At 34.6% G+C, this 14,986-nt stretch overlaps 3 protein-coding genes across 4 annotated transcripts; 1 reads left to right on the forward strand and 2 right to left on the reverse strand.

Moving 5' to 3' along the window:
* Positions 1–10: 10 nt before the first annotated feature.
* LOC116110363 (phospholipase D zeta 1-like) lies at positions 11–4,618 on the reverse strand. Its single transcript, XM_031396591.1, has 14 exons — positions 4,288–4,618; positions 3,568–3,669; positions 3,317–3,432; positions 3,067–3,208; positions 2,815–2,982; positions 2,531–2,706; positions 2,196–2,433; positions 1,992–2,108; positions 1,760–1,899; positions 1,521–1,670; positions 1,273–1,429; positions 673–1,200; positions 429–539; positions 11–184 (listed from the first exon to the last, which is right to left on the reverse strand). Exons 1-14 carry the CDS (start codon positions 4,513–4,515, stop codon positions 11–13), a joined length of 2,547 nt encoding a protein of 848 aa, XP_031252451.1. The 5' UTR covers positions 4,516–4,618.
* Positions 4,619–7,087: 2,469 nt separating this feature from the next.
* LOC116110392 lies at positions 7,088–10,241 on the reverse strand. 2 transcript variants are annotated; one of them, XM_031396621.1, is made up of 8 exons: positions 9,900–10,241; positions 9,719–9,785; positions 9,576–9,615; positions 9,239–9,371; positions 8,928–8,999; positions 8,360–8,440; positions 7,522–7,583; positions 7,088–7,435 (listed from the first exon to the last, which is right to left on the reverse strand). In XM_031396621.1, the coding sequence occupies exons 1-8, from the start codon at positions 10,173–10,175 to the stop codon at positions 7,369–7,371; spliced, it is 798 nt and encodes a 265-aa protein (XP_031252481.1). In that variant the 5' UTR covers positions 10,176–10,241; the 3' UTR covers positions 7,088–7,368. The 2 variants fall into 2 exon arrangements, with proteins under 2 accessions (XP_031252481.1, XP_031252480.1); XM_031396620.1 differs by lacking the exons at positions 7,088–7,435; positions 7,522–7,583 and adding an exon at positions 7,614–7,981.
* Positions 10,242–13,043: 2,802 nt separating this feature from the next.
* Positions 13,044–14,173, forward strand: LOC116110393 (F-box protein PP2-B15-like). The gene is made up of 3 exons (XM_031396622.1): positions 13,044–13,344; positions 13,424–13,542; positions 13,634–14,173. Exons 1-3 carry the CDS (start codon positions 13,072–13,074, stop codon positions 14,088–14,090), a joined length of 849 nt encoding a protein of 282 aa, XP_031252482.1. The 5' UTR covers positions 13,044–13,071; the 3' UTR covers positions 14,091–14,173.
* Positions 14,174–14,986: the final 813 nt, after the last annotated feature.

Consider the following 14,986-nt stretch of genomic DNA (forward strand, 5'->3'; position numbering starts at 1 on the left):
TAGTTTAATCTTAAGAAATAAAACCAAAAAATTCTACCTGGAAGCCTGGTACTAGCGGTATGACAACAATGACTCTGAAACATTTCTGTTCCTTGTATGCTTTCACAATACGCTTGTATAATGCTTCCAAGACACGGTTCTGTATAACTTCGTCTCCTGAAAGACCTGAAATGAAAAATTGGTTCTAGAAGAAAGACACCAATAATAATAGCACAGATGGTCAGCAGAAGACCTGGAAATTAACTTTCAAATTCAATGTTCAAGTATAAATATATCGGCTTTTCTGAGGTCCATTAAAGCTTTCAATATCAGTTAGTGATACTATGCAAGAGCTTCATTGAGGACTTCCATGATAAGAAACTAAAAGTTAATTCAACAACCAGCTCCTAGGGAGAAGAAAAAAGTTTCATTAACTATTGTTCTCTTACCTCAATGTAAATAAAATGTTGTGCATTCTCAATGAGAGAACAATAAGTACTATGAATGCTTTCTTCAGTTTGACTTGTTCCTGCAGACCACTGGCTGACACTTCTGATAATCTACACATGACATAGTCATTCATTAAGAAAGCAAATGAAAATTACTGAAGAAACCAAAATTGGAGTTACCAACACCAAAAGGATTTAGTCTGAGAAGTTGAATAAAGAAAGAAAATCCAGAGGTGTAGCTAACCTGACAGCGGCACGCAATACGTGGACCAACTTGTTCGTATTCGCCAGCAGGAACATCGTGATTGCCTTCCTCAGGGGTTTCCCACCACTCATCTGATACTTTGAAACAAAGCTCTGGGACAGAATCTAAGTTCAATTTTTTCTGAAGATCCATAGAGTCAAGATCCTCCAGAACTCCTACAATCTGCATATCTGGAGAGAAAGCTTCAGGTTTGTACTTCTGGGAAGATAAGGTACAACATCCATTGATCTCAGATGACTTATGATTATGATTATTGGAATGCAGGCCATTTAGCTTTTGGTCCATGGTGGAAGTGACTAGTTTATCAGCTTCTTGAGGCAAAAGCAAAGGGATATCTTCCCATGGTGATCGCGAGGAAAACGAATCCTGTCTGCTTAAATCTTTCTGATTCTTATCTGTGTCCTTGCTTGCAATGTCTATCTCTCGGCTTCCCATGTAGTGAGGGATAACCATGTGGTGGTGAGGAATGAGGAGTGGAATTGCTTGTTCATGTGGAGCTTTGTTTCTCTGAAATATGATAAAACTAATATCAGAAGATAACTTCAGCAAAGAAAAGAAAACAAGTGACAAAAGATCAACCTTAGCATGGTTCCAGCGTTGAACAAAATGCCTTGCAACATCTCGACAAGGTGGCCCCCAAAGAGCACAATGAATATCATGCCATGGCATACGGGGATATTGTTCGCGATCAAGTTCATCTTTCATTGTATCCTCCCAAGAATTTGGTTCAGATTCTCTATCCAAACAAAATTTATTTAACATCAAAGTTCTTAAAACCAAAACTCATTCTTGGTTCAGATTTTCTGGCATAAAGAGAGAAAAAACACCTTGGATTGTAATAGTCCTTTCCAGGCCACATGAAAGGAGGGCAGTCCCTCACTCTGTGTTCAGGTGTGTCATAACGGCCGAAGCATAAATCCAGTCCTCCAATGAAGCAAGTGCGGTAATCAATAATGACAAGTTTTTCATGGTGTGACCTGCAAGGAACCAGAGGTAATCAGTGATCATAAGCAAGAAAAATAAACCAAAAGGAAAATGATTTGTTCAAATTGCCTAAAAACAATACCATAAATAAACACCGGTTGATAAATGGTCAGGATAGCGCAGCACTCTGACATTTTCATGAATTTGAAGGAGCTTCTTCTTACTGTACATACTGTTAATTTTTAAAGCAATAGAAACCTCCTTATACAGAAGAATGTATATCTGCATAACCATTGACATAAATTAAAGTTAAAAATTTACTAGATTTAGAAACATAGACAAAATGCTAAGAAAATTTTTATGTTGTTGTTCACCTGAACACCTTGCTTGGCTTTTGCTTCTATCAGTGCATCTAGCCGGGAGGAAGAATGCTTGCGAAAAGGGCGTCTCATATACAGCTCAGGGCAAAGCCACCAGCCAGTAATGAAGATCTGCTTGAAGTTTAATCATTAAGCATTACAATTAATAAACGATTGCGAATGTTCAATACATTTTGTCTTAGAAAGGGAAGAATTAACCTCTGATTTTGCATCCTCTATTGCAGAAGCAATTGCTTCAAAAGCTGCTTGACCATCTATAAACCACTGAGCTTGACTTCCATCTTCAGTCAAACCCCTTGGAGGAGCAAAGGAACCAAAACGGTGAGGGTGACACCACCCCTCATGAGGTCTTAAACCAGCGTCATTGATTGCACCAATCCATTCTTTAACTTTACCATTACTTGTAGTCCTCAAATCTATTGTCCGATTTCCACAAGAGACCTTTCAACATTTCCAAATGTTATAGTTGTTATTAAACAGAAATCAAGGGGCCTAAAGAAACTCCAGAAGGATATTATTGGTAAAGCCAACTGACCTTAAATGCGTAGCACAGAGGATTGGATTCTTTTATTTGCTTTGCTAGATATACTCCTGACCCTTCATTGCCATTAGTGGTGGGAAGAACATCAAAAACGATTATGTCTAGGAGTTTGGTGCTTAAAGGCTCTTCCAGCAAGGCCAAGAAACCAGGTTTCAGAACAGCCCAGACCTGCAAAAAGGGCATAAGAAAGGAACATATAAACAATAGATGACCTTAATCGACATTGTAAGTGTAAAGATAAGCAATCAAAATTTCTGGGATTGAAAATTCTATTACCTTATGCCAAGTGTTGCTGCAACCAAAGCAACAGCCTGGAAACCATGTTGCATCAGTCTCATCCCTGGAGTTTTTTGGTAAATGCTTCACCATAACGTAGCCCTCTTTCAACTTTGGACCATATTCTTGTGCAAATGACAACCTCGAGACCTCCAAGAATTTGCATACCTGAAATTCAAAACCTCTTGGTGTGAAGGATAGTTTTTTCTCTAATTTCAGCAAAAGTAGAAAAAAAACTCTTTTTATGCTCACCTCTCTCGAATTCACGATATCCATGTTTCCCAGGAAATGATTCAAATAACCTTGCATTGCTACCTTTGCTTTCTCTGAAATTGTAGGTTGACGTCCAAGTGATGGGCGAAGAATCGGCAAAGCAGCACTAGAAGGGACATTCCTGCATAGCAAAATTTTGTAAGCACTACAAATGCAGTGGTGTAAAGGGCTTTATTTGATGATTCCCTTGACAGTAAAGGAGATGTTTAACTAGAAGTCTAGAACTCACCTATTTCTAACACTTTCACTTTGATGCACAGGCACAGCTCCATCATCAGGTTCATCAGCATCTTGAACAACTGCGACATGGTCAACTATTCCTAAGCTTTGAAGCCATTCTTTAACCTACCAAGCAACATTAATCCAATGAAATCGAACAACAGTTTTAGAAAGTGAGTCAGAAAACAGAATTACAAGAACCATCATTTATCACTTGGACTAATTAAATGCGTGCAGACATAGCATTGATCAAAGGCAAACCTGCTCTTGTTTCTCATGAAGTTCATCAATAATTGCACGTTTCTGTACAGCGAAATGAAGATAGAGAACTTGTGAAGCTTTCTTCCTCAGACGCCACTTGAACTGTCAAACAAAACTACAATCAATAATACTTGAACATTTCTTGCTGCATGTCCAAAGCACGTAATAATAATACATAATCCTAAATCTTCTCTTGATTCTCAAGACAACACACATTTAGAATAAAAGGCATCCAACAAAGGAACTGGAAGAACAACAACTAGACTCTCACTCACTCACTAAAGTACTAAGAAAATGCCATCTTCTTCATGATCATACCAAATTCTAAAACTTGGCCTGGCAAGCGCCTGATCCTAACAATCAATGATTTGATTCCAACCTCAGTTAGTTTGTGCTAGACAAAAACAAGTAAAATGTTTTACATTATTTCTATGTTATTCAATCTATTCAAAACATGAAAAATACAAAATTCTAGTTCTTCTAATCTCCATTTCTTCCGATTTCTCTCCAAACAAGCCAAAAACACCCTTCATCAACAGCGCCTATACGCCTAATGGACTCACAAATTCAACATTTCCGTACCGTTTAATTTCAGAAATGGAAAAATACCCACCACCAAAATAGAAGAAAAAACCAATCTTCATCCTTTCCCCTCAATGTTTTTTTTCTAAAATCCAAATTTAAGCAAAAGAAAGAAGCAGGAAGGAAAAAATCAGGAACCTGTTTGTACTGTAACTCAATGGTGTAAGACAAAAGCATGGGACTAATATCACTGGTGTCCGGTCTCGAAACCGAAACTATCGTCGCCTTCGGCAACTCTTCGAAAATCCATTCATGTTCTGCGCCATGTATTGATGAATTGTTGCGTGGCAACGTTGACACAACCCTTGGTTGCATTTTATCATCATCAGACCGCAATCTGTCCACAATGAGCCTATCCGTTGACATAGAAAAACTCTTGGTTGAAGCCTTTCAAACTCACTGTAGAGTCGCTTTAGCATGTCCGTGTTTGGAGAGATAGAGAGAAAGAGAGAAGGTTTTGGTTCCGTGAAGAGGATTTTGCAGAGAGAAGAAGGTAGTTTTTTAGTTAAAATGAGTGTTTTAAGTTTTTGTAAGTACCGGGAAGTTAAAGAAAGGTGACAAAGCCATTGTCTTACGGAAGTGACATGGGTTTTTCATGAAACTGAGTTTTGGTGAGAACACGTGGTGGTGTGGGTAGGGTTTGGGTTGCTTGATTACACATGGCACTTGTCAAAGGTGGTTGTATAAATTTTGTGTGAGTTTTTTTTTTTAATCATAGGGCTGTTGAAATTTCACATTTCTTGTTTTCTTTTGCCAAGTAAAAGCTTATGTGATAGAACACAAACTTAATATTTTATAGACAAATAATGTGAAATTCCTATTTTACCCTTGTGAAATTATTTGATATTGAATTAAATTATGCTTTCCTTTAGCTTAAATTAATGATCCTTGATCAAAAATCATATTACCCACAAGATTATATTAAACTAATAATAGAGGTGTGATCAAGTGTCCTTCAACTATCAAATCTTTCTTCATTTTTAATTTATATAATTTTGGCCCTTTAAATCAAAATTTCAAACCTATGAGGGTAATTTAGTCAATTCTAATGTGTCCATGAGCATGGCATAATCCAACAATAGAATCACTTACAAGAATATCCTTCTTTATGTTATGTGCTTCCAAGCACCAAAGAATATGCTGACAAAGAATGATTACTATAGTACAAGGTACAACTTACAAATCCTAATCAGGGTAAGATTAATTTAATTAATTAAAATATTAATTGGAATATGGCATAAAGTTAACACTAATTATTCTCTATTCCACTTAAGAAAGCCAGAAATTAAAGAAAGAAAATTAAATTAATGCATGTTTGAAAACATCTTGTCCTACTTGACTTCATTTTCTGGCTTGGAGGATGTCACTTGCCCAAGTTGGTGTTAGCATATATTGACTGACTCGTCGTTTATCCCAAGTAGGATAGAGAGGCCAAATCCGTAAACGTGATTTGAATTTACAGTTCGCACCTTGAGGTCGTTTTCTTAACTGGGTTAGTGGCTGAATCAACCATTTTGTCGATGTTTGATTTTGAACACTAACGACTCGCATGTGCAAAGTGTTAAAAGAGTTTTAAAAATTACACGTGATGGTTCCATGAGATTTGAATGTGGTGCTGAGAATATATATGTTGGATAAAAATATATAGAAGATTGGCAAAAGAGGTTTTTAAAGTGATTCGGATGCTTAAAGCGAATCCTACATCCATTGTTATTGTATTATTCTCTGCCTATTTCTATGATATTACCCGTAAAACATACAAAGATGGAGAAAAACTTTGTTTATAGAGAGAAATAATGAAGCTCAAAATCTATGCTTAGCTCTCATCTGTCCAGTCTCTCATTTTGTGAAGAGAAAAGTTAATTTATACACTTTTGAGGTCAATGTAATGAGTGTTTTGTAAGTTGCTTTGACACATAGACAGCTCTCATCCGTTCTTCTCTTAAAATGATATGGGTTGGTATAAGATATCTTTGAGGCGGTATAAGCTTGACAGGAAGTACAATTTTTCTTTTAGGCACTTCTTGAGTTGATATCAGCGTGACTTTTTAGGTATAACACCTTTAATCTGTTTATATATATACTGTATGGTGACGAAGAATCAAACTTACTCCGAAATGATTTACGTTTATAGTTCACACCTTGAGGCTGTTTTCTTAACTGGTTAGTGTCTAAATCGAGCCCTTGATTTGTTTACATATCATAATTGTATAGGGACAAAGAATCAAACTCACTTCAGAGTGATTTGAGTTTACAGTTCATACCTTGAAGTCATTCTCTTAACTGGGTTAGTACCTGAATTAGCCTCTTTAATTTGTTTATGCTATTTTGCATCTTTTTTTTTTGGTTGAAACACGATCAAACTTTTGTTTGAATCAACCCCTTTTATTTGTTTTTTCTAGTTTACATCTGTTTCATGGCTGGAGCAAGATCAAGTTGGTAGTATTGATTACAGGAAATAATGAGGTTAACTGATGAAAAACTGAGAAGGAAAATTTTCTGTATGAATATGTCACTATCAGTGGTGATGAAATGAAGTAGGGAAAGTGTATAAAAAAAGGGAAAACTCTTGGGGGCTACCAACCAAAGTCATCCATAACCATAAGTCATCTAAAAGTATAAATTAAGCTGCCAAATTTATGGTCATAGTTTCACCTGTTGAAACTTTTGTTTGCTGGCATTGCTTCTCTTTCTGGGGGATTGATAATGAAGGCCTATTTAGGTTTAGCATAAAGGATCATTTTCCAGAACGATGCTTTAAGCTAAATTAAGAACCAGTGCGACACGACAAAAGATTTTCATGAACTTTATAGGCTTAATTACCTTGACTAATTAGCATGCAGATCAAAATCAACAATTACCTCACAGTTCAGATCCATATTTTCTGCCATGTGAAACACAAGTCATATTGCTATTATTTTTAAAGGCAATAGTTGCCTGCAAAATTCTTTCCATTTCATGTTCATTTCAGTTTTCAAAAAGTATTAGATATGTTCAAGATCAAGATCAAAGTGATTGACACAAAACCTACGGCTCTGTGTGGATCTGTCTCTTGTTGAATTGAATTTTAAATGTGAAATACAGCTATTTTAACATCTAACTCAAGACTCACCTCAACAGAGCCTTAGTTTTATAAAAATTGTTTGAAAACTCACTAGGGAACACCCAAAGTTGCAATGAAGCTAACTGAATTGATTTCACCTAGCTTGAGAGTCATATTCAATCAGAGCTCCAGTTTCGACAAAGACAGTGAACCTTGGCTAGAGAAGCCATATAATCGTCAGACCTGAAACAAAAAAATGTACACAGTGAACAAATTAAGGCATATTTAAACAGCTTAAATACTGTGATGAATGTATTCTGGATTCCTACATTTGTCCATAAGGAGACTGACATGCAGCAAGAATGTGAACCTTCGCTTCATCTGCTTTCTTCTGCAAATAGAAAATCGCCGCATAAGTAAACATTTCCTTTAAACTGCGCAAATGCAACTTGAAAAAGAAAGATCCATTTCATATATTGTCCAATATTACCATAGAAATTTTGTCAAAACTGGATTTTCTTTTGTTGATTTGTCCTAAGTGACTATAGCGTTTGCATCTTACAAAGGAATTAAAAAGTTACTGGATTTTGCTTTTTATGGTAACCTCTTCCACAAACTTTTGTTGATACATCCTCATTGGCAGTGCTGTTGGCTAGATAAGAACTCTAGGTTACTATCCGTCTTCTTTTGAATATGAACCTTTGAATTATCGATCATAAACTTATATATTTCATCCAGGAAGTCAAAGAGTTTCACTTCAGTTTTCTTCCTGTGCCATTGTGATAGCAGCTGTAGTATTCACCAATATTGGTGTAAGTGGCTTTTAACGTGATTAGGATATATATATCAACAACTTTTGTATCTTCAAAAGGAAATATCATTAGCAAGTGAGACTGAAAATTCAACTCATTAAACAATGACTTCAAATGAACGCTACATGTATTGGGTTTGTGCAAGTTATACTGACATATCTGTCTTTGTTTTTCAGTGGATAATTGATGTTATTCAATATTAAAAGCTAATCAAGAAGTCAATTTTAGTCTACTTCTTGTAGATATGAGATTAGAGTACAAAAATTTGGAGTGTTTGTAAGCCATACCAAAACAAGAATATTGCTGGCAAGTCCATATATATAGCAAAAAAAGCATATTGAGGTTCAGCACATACCTGAGATTCATAATAAAGCCCAGCATATAAAGAGGCATAAAAGAACTCATTCTCCTGGCCATTTGAAAATGCAGCAACGAGCTATGCAGAAAAGATAACTGTCAGTCAACTGAAGATCTTGCAATAAATGGAACCACAAAGATTAATTTGCAATCTGAACATCACTGTAGCATATTATCAGTTTCTTACCTAATCATGAGTTTTGCAAGTTAGTAACGACCAGGATAAACATCCAGCTGCCAAATAAGTGGAAGCATCCAAATCTTACTGCCTACAGCTATAAACAAAACTCAAGGACTTTCGTACATAAACTACCACAAGTTTACAATTTATTCTCCCTATTAAACCCAATCTTGAGGCTGCAATGTGAAAATTTTCTTGAATTGTTGTTGGATACAGAGTAGTTAGGCTACGATTCACTTGGAAACCATATAAATCATCTTGGATTGGCTGACACAAGTATTCAACAACGACTTGAGGATGTATTAAAGGTGCATAAAGAAAACAATGGTTTTTATGACACAGCTCAGATGGGAATGTTGTAAAATGTATGTACATCAATAATTACCTTTTCTGGATCACCACCATCTTTGAACATGTTATAAGCTTCCCTCATGATGGGCCGAGGATCTCTACCGACCTGCATTCAGCTTTTAAACTTTTAGGTTCGTTGTATTCAGCATTTCTCTTGCAAAGATAATCCATATAAAGTCAGACATTTAGAAAGGCCCAGTGGTGAATATTCTGAATTGAACTCCAGAATAAACTGAGCTTATTCCTTAAAAGGATCATGTAACTTTCTAATTTATAAGTTCTTAAGAATATTCTCATTTCACTGGCAATCTCATCCTTCAGTGAACAGGCTTAGAAACAACTTGCCTCGAGGAATCGTTTCCGAGCTCCATCAACTCCATATAGTTGAGCTTCACAGAGAAAGCACCATATTGACTCCTCTGTATCATTTGGATTTTGAGCAACATCTAACCGGAACTGCTCTGCACCTTCTTCAAACCTGTTGAGATGGCAAAATTGAAATCAATATATTCACAACAATCTCAATTATAAACCATTCGATTGTACTTTAGTAGCTCCTTTTCTCTATATGCTATAAAAAGTTCAAATTCTAATAATCAAAATCTTATTACTCATCCTTTCCCACATTTTCCGGGCAACCAAACAACAAAGAAAGAAAGAACGAGACAAAAAATGTTAGTACCTATCAAGATAGTAAAGCGACAGTCCCCTTTGCCAAAGATCTAAACAATAACCAACACACAACTTAATTCATCATAATTGAACAAACGGCACAACAGCAATCAACATTTATGAATACAAACAAGCATAAATTTAGAAACATACATGCCTTTTGTCGAGGATCCAACTCAATTGCCTTATCAAATTCCACTAAAGATCCCAAAACATCACCCTTAACAATGACAAAAACATCATAAAAATTAAATAAATCAAAACCACAACAATCCAATTGCATAAAAATCAAAACTTTACATTACAATGTAAGCCAAGTAAAACACATATTCACCTGTCTAAAGAGTAACATTCCACGGCGAATGGCCATAACAGCTTCACGAGCATTGTTGGTGCCACCAGTCAAAGCATCCCAGATCGAAGAAACAGAAGGAAGGAACAATCTTCTGGTGAAAGTTGGCGCTGAGTTGTGAAGACTCTGGACTGTTCTTGGGCCAAAGAAGAGGGTTTTAGTGTGAGCTTTGAGTGAAAGTGGAGGTGTAGAAGGGTTTAAAAAGTGAAAAAAGGAAGATGAAGAAATGGGTTTTAGGTGTTGTTGGGTTAAGGCCATTAATGTGAAAGAGTTGGAGGATTGGTAATTGGGGAAAGTAAGAGAAGATGAGAGATAAGGCGCCAAAAGTAACTGAAAGTTTATGGTCACAACAAACATTGATTTTTATATATGAAAAAATATATAAATATATATTATTTTTAGTGTATTTATATGATCAAATTTGACAAATTATATAAATATATAAAGTTAATGTATTTATATGTTACATATACTTTATGTGAAAATGTGATAAACAATTATGTTGTGATCATGCAATATATTAGGGTCCGTTTGATTCATTATTCTGATAGTTTTTAGAATAATATTTTAAAAAAAGTTAAGTTGGATGGGTATTACGATGTAGGATTTGAAAATTAACAAAAATACCTCATATGTTTGTTTATTTACTAAACACCCCTATAATAAAATATTAAAAGTTAAGAAAAACGCCCCCAACCCATCCATTAAATACGGATAGCCGGCCACCATCACGGGAAGGTGGTCGGAGTGTTTTTGTAATTTCTAAAAAAAATATTTAGGGGTATTTAGTTAAATTAACAAATTTAGGAAGTTTAAAAGAAATTAAACAATATAGAATAATATGTTGATAATAAGTTCTTTTTACTGTTTAACTTTATTGATAATATTATTATTAGTATTCGCAAGAGTGAACCAAACAGATCTTTAGTTTTTTCTTTTTTTGTCAAAGTCTAAATGTGGGTTAATTGAGATGTTGGAGGAAATTAATTATGTATGTTGATTTAATAGGGTTGAAACTCCATCCGAGTGTTATCCGCATTTATAAATCTGTTCCCATCCAATGGAAAGTTATTGGATCAAATGCCAAGATATTGTTGAGGAAAAGATGGATTTTCTCGGATGAAATGAAAATTGGATTTATGTAATATGAAATTAATCATGTATGTTAATTTAATTGGGTCTAAACTCCATCCGAGAGTTACCAATATTCATCAAACCTGTTCCTATCTAATGGAACGGTATTTAACCAAAAAATACCTCCATAAATATATTGAAAACGAATGTGTTAAACTTTAAAATGCTCATTAAATTAACTTACTAAATCAATCCAAAACTAAGCACAATCACATAAAAGTTTTGGATGTATTATATAGTGAAGTCATGGTTATGCAAGTATGCCATTAGGATAAGCATACAATTAGGACCATTTCAAAAGCAAATTTGTTTGAAAGCTAAATCCAAAAAAGCAATTTTTGTGGGGTAGTAAGGCTTTGATTGTTAACCACTACCGGATGACCCAACTGTCAACTAAGACTCTTGGATATATTACTNTCAACGTGGACGTAGCTTATCCATAAAAGGATAAGTGAACCACGGTAAATCGTTGTTTGTTTGTTTGATTTTGCAGTATTCTTGTGTTTCTTGGTTTGTTTGTGTTGTGATGATAGATCAGTTTTTGCTATTATAGTATAACAAAATCTAATGGTTAGTATGTGAATAATTAAGGTTAAAAAGATGTTTGATTGAATAGAAAATAGAATAAAAATTACATCTTTCAAAGTTGAACTCAAGATAAAATCACAACCAAAACCAAAACAAAACAAAAAAAAAAAAAAAAAGGCTTTGATTGTCTCAATTGGGCAATTTAGGCTTTATCAAACAGATCAACCAGGTCAAATAGTGTACAAATTTGAACTAATTTGAAGCCTACTGCCTATTTGGGGCTAATTTTTTTGGGTTTCTTGATTGAGTATAACTTTGAATCCTTGATGTGATAGCAAACGTGTTAATACCATATTAATACAAGATATTAAATGATGTTATAGTTTATTATAATTAATGTGATATTACACAAAATCAATGACATAAGTAGAGATTTAATTTGATATTTAAATTTCATATACATAATATTACTTAATTTTCAAAAGAGTAGTGTTATATAAATCCCACAAAATCTTTAGGGTATCCGAGTCCCTGTAGGTGATTAGCATAGGATCCCGTCACAAAATTCTTTCTAAAAACTATAATTTATTTCTAAGATTACATTATCAACACGCAATATTTATGTCACACGATTTAAATTATTGTAGGTTGGCAAATGTAATAGTTGACAAGAAGGGTTGATTAAATAACAATTAAATGAAACTTAAAGGACCATAAATTTATTATTTTAACTTTACTTTATACAATCACAATCTTCAACAAGGAAAACATGGATCCCAATCTTTACAAGAAAAACATGCCTATCACTTTCTATTGATTGCGTCTTAATATTTAAAAAATGAAAAAAATATATTTAAGAAGGGTTGCGTCTAATATTTAAAAAAATGAAAAGATCTAGCCTTTTACGCCCTACCCGCCAGATCCGATCAATCTGTGTCGTAACGCTATTTTTCGATCAGATTCCAATGGTGGTGGTCGGAATCTAAAAACTGTGGGTGGGTGGAGGTGTTTTTATCATTTTATAAAAATTTTATATATTGGGGTGTTTAGTTAAATTAGTAAACTTAGGGGGTTTTTTTTGTTAATTTTTAAATTTTATCTCGTAATACTCTCATATTCAACTACCTAATATTATTCCCAAAATCCTATCAAACTAACAAAATAAACGGACCGATGTGTTTACGCATATGATGCAACGGAAATTAGATAGACATCAGATACGCTCTAGTGTAGTGGTTCAAATCCAGGATCACGTACGAATCTACGAACAATGAATTTCATATTCACGAGAAGATGTCGAGTTCAGAACGAAACCATCAATAAATTCTATTGAAACGTCATTCATTATTGTTTGTAGAATAAAAAGTCTATTTATACTAAAGTATATTTTTCCTACATCAGCATATACCATAATGTCCTCATAATGAGGGCACTCCCACAATTTCCTGCTTGATATATGTCTTTGATAATTCTGACCCGAAATGGAAGAAGAATGAAGAGCAACTCCTTCACCAACATGTTGCCAGAAGATTGTGTTTCTAAAATTCTCTCTTTGACTTCTCCACTAGATGCCTGCAGATCTTCTCTTGTTTCATCCACCTTCAGATCAGCCATGGAGTCTGATATTGTTTGGCAAAAGTTCTTGCCTTCTCATGGTGATCTTCAAAACATCATTTCAAGATTGGTCACTCCTTTGAGGTTTTCTTCCAACAAAGAGCTTTTTCTTTGTCTCTGTCACCCCGTTCTTTTGGATTCTGGAAAACTGGTAAGCTATACTCTGTTTCTGATTCTCCCCCTGGATGTTTTGACTAAGCTTCTGCTAAAATGTGTCTCCTGTAATGTAGAGTTTCAAGTTGCAGAAATCATGTGGCAGAAAATCTTATGTGTTATCTGCAAGATCACTTTCAATCACTTGGAGCAATAATCCCATGTATTGGTTCTGGGTACCATCTCCTGAATCCAGGTATTTTAAGCTACGACCATAACAAATTTCTGATGGTATAATGTCCTTGGAAAAAAAAAATATGATAAAACAAGTATCATCTTCTCCACAGGTTTGCAGAAGTTGCAGTGCTGAGAACAACCGACTGGCTAGAAATTGAAGGCAAGATAAAGACTGAAATTTTGTCACCAAACACAACGTATGGAGCTTATCTCATAATCAAAATCAGCAATCTTGCATATGGGTTTGATTCAGTCGCTGCAGAGGTGTCAGTGGAAGCCGGGGATGGAGTGTCCAGCGGTGGCAGGGCTTATCTAGTGCTCGATCATCATGATCATGATCATGACCAAGATCACAAGACAATGCTAAGATCAACACCGTTGATTCAAGTTGATGAGGATCGAAGAATCCCATGTGAATCAGAAAATGGATGGATGGAGATTGAGTTGGGAGAGTTCTGTAGTGGTGGTGATCATAAAGAGGTTAAAATGAGTCTGAAAGAGGTTAAAGGTTATCAACTAAAAGGAGGGCTTATAGTCGAAGGCATTGAAGTGAGACCCAAACAATAATAAATCCAAAAGTTGTTCCAAATAAATAAATTCAATTACATATGAGCAAATTTTAGATGATAATACAAGAAAGTTTGATTGAATTTTTGTTATTTTATTTTTTATGTTACTGATAAAATATAAATTATCCCATATGAAACAATCTAATAAAAATATAATATGAATACAATAATGACAATCCGACCCATCTGTGGATAGCCCAGATGATTAGAGCAAATTGGGGAGAGTCTGGATAGGTGTACAGTTTCATATTCAATTCCCTATTTGAGCATCCGTGATTTAAGTGGGAGCCATGACTGTGGGTTGCTGCGTTAGTCTTTTCCATTTACGATCTTATCTGGGAATAATTTTTTTTCTCTTTTATCACTAGTGGTATAGTTCAACTTAATGGTAGAAACTTTCCCGAGGTTAGCTGCTTGTTTTATTTTAGGTTTTTACTTTATACTACTGAAAAAGAGATATGCAAGTTGTGAAATTAAAACTTAATGCCATATATGTGTCCACACTATGTCAACACTTTCTGGTTTTCAACCAAATTTGGTTGAGAATTTTAACCATTGGGATGCCCGGTTGGGAAGGTCAATAAGAACAGCTATATATCACATTTGTCACATGATCATAATCAAAGTAAAAACTAAAAAAAATAAAAAAGCCTAATATTGTGATATTTACACACATATTCATAATATATATACATATATTAAAGCCTAATAATTTAAAATTTTAACTTAATTTAATATATTCTTTTAAAGATTGAAATTATAAAGAGTAATGAACACGTGTAAACTAAACATGCAAACTCTAATATTTAAATTGATGTGGTATAACTTTTTTATTGCTACGTAAATTTGTATGAAAGAGTTTGTATATCTAATTGACAAACAGACTAAGGTAGA

Source organism: Pistacia vera, unplaced genomic scaffold (genome assembly GCF_008641045.1).
Source record: "Pistacia vera cultivar Batoury unplaced genomic scaffold, PisVer_v2 Contig601, whole genome shotgun sequence".
Lineage (NCBI taxonomy): Eukaryota > Viridiplantae > Streptophyta > Magnoliopsida > Sapindales > Anacardiaceae > Pistacia > Pistacia vera.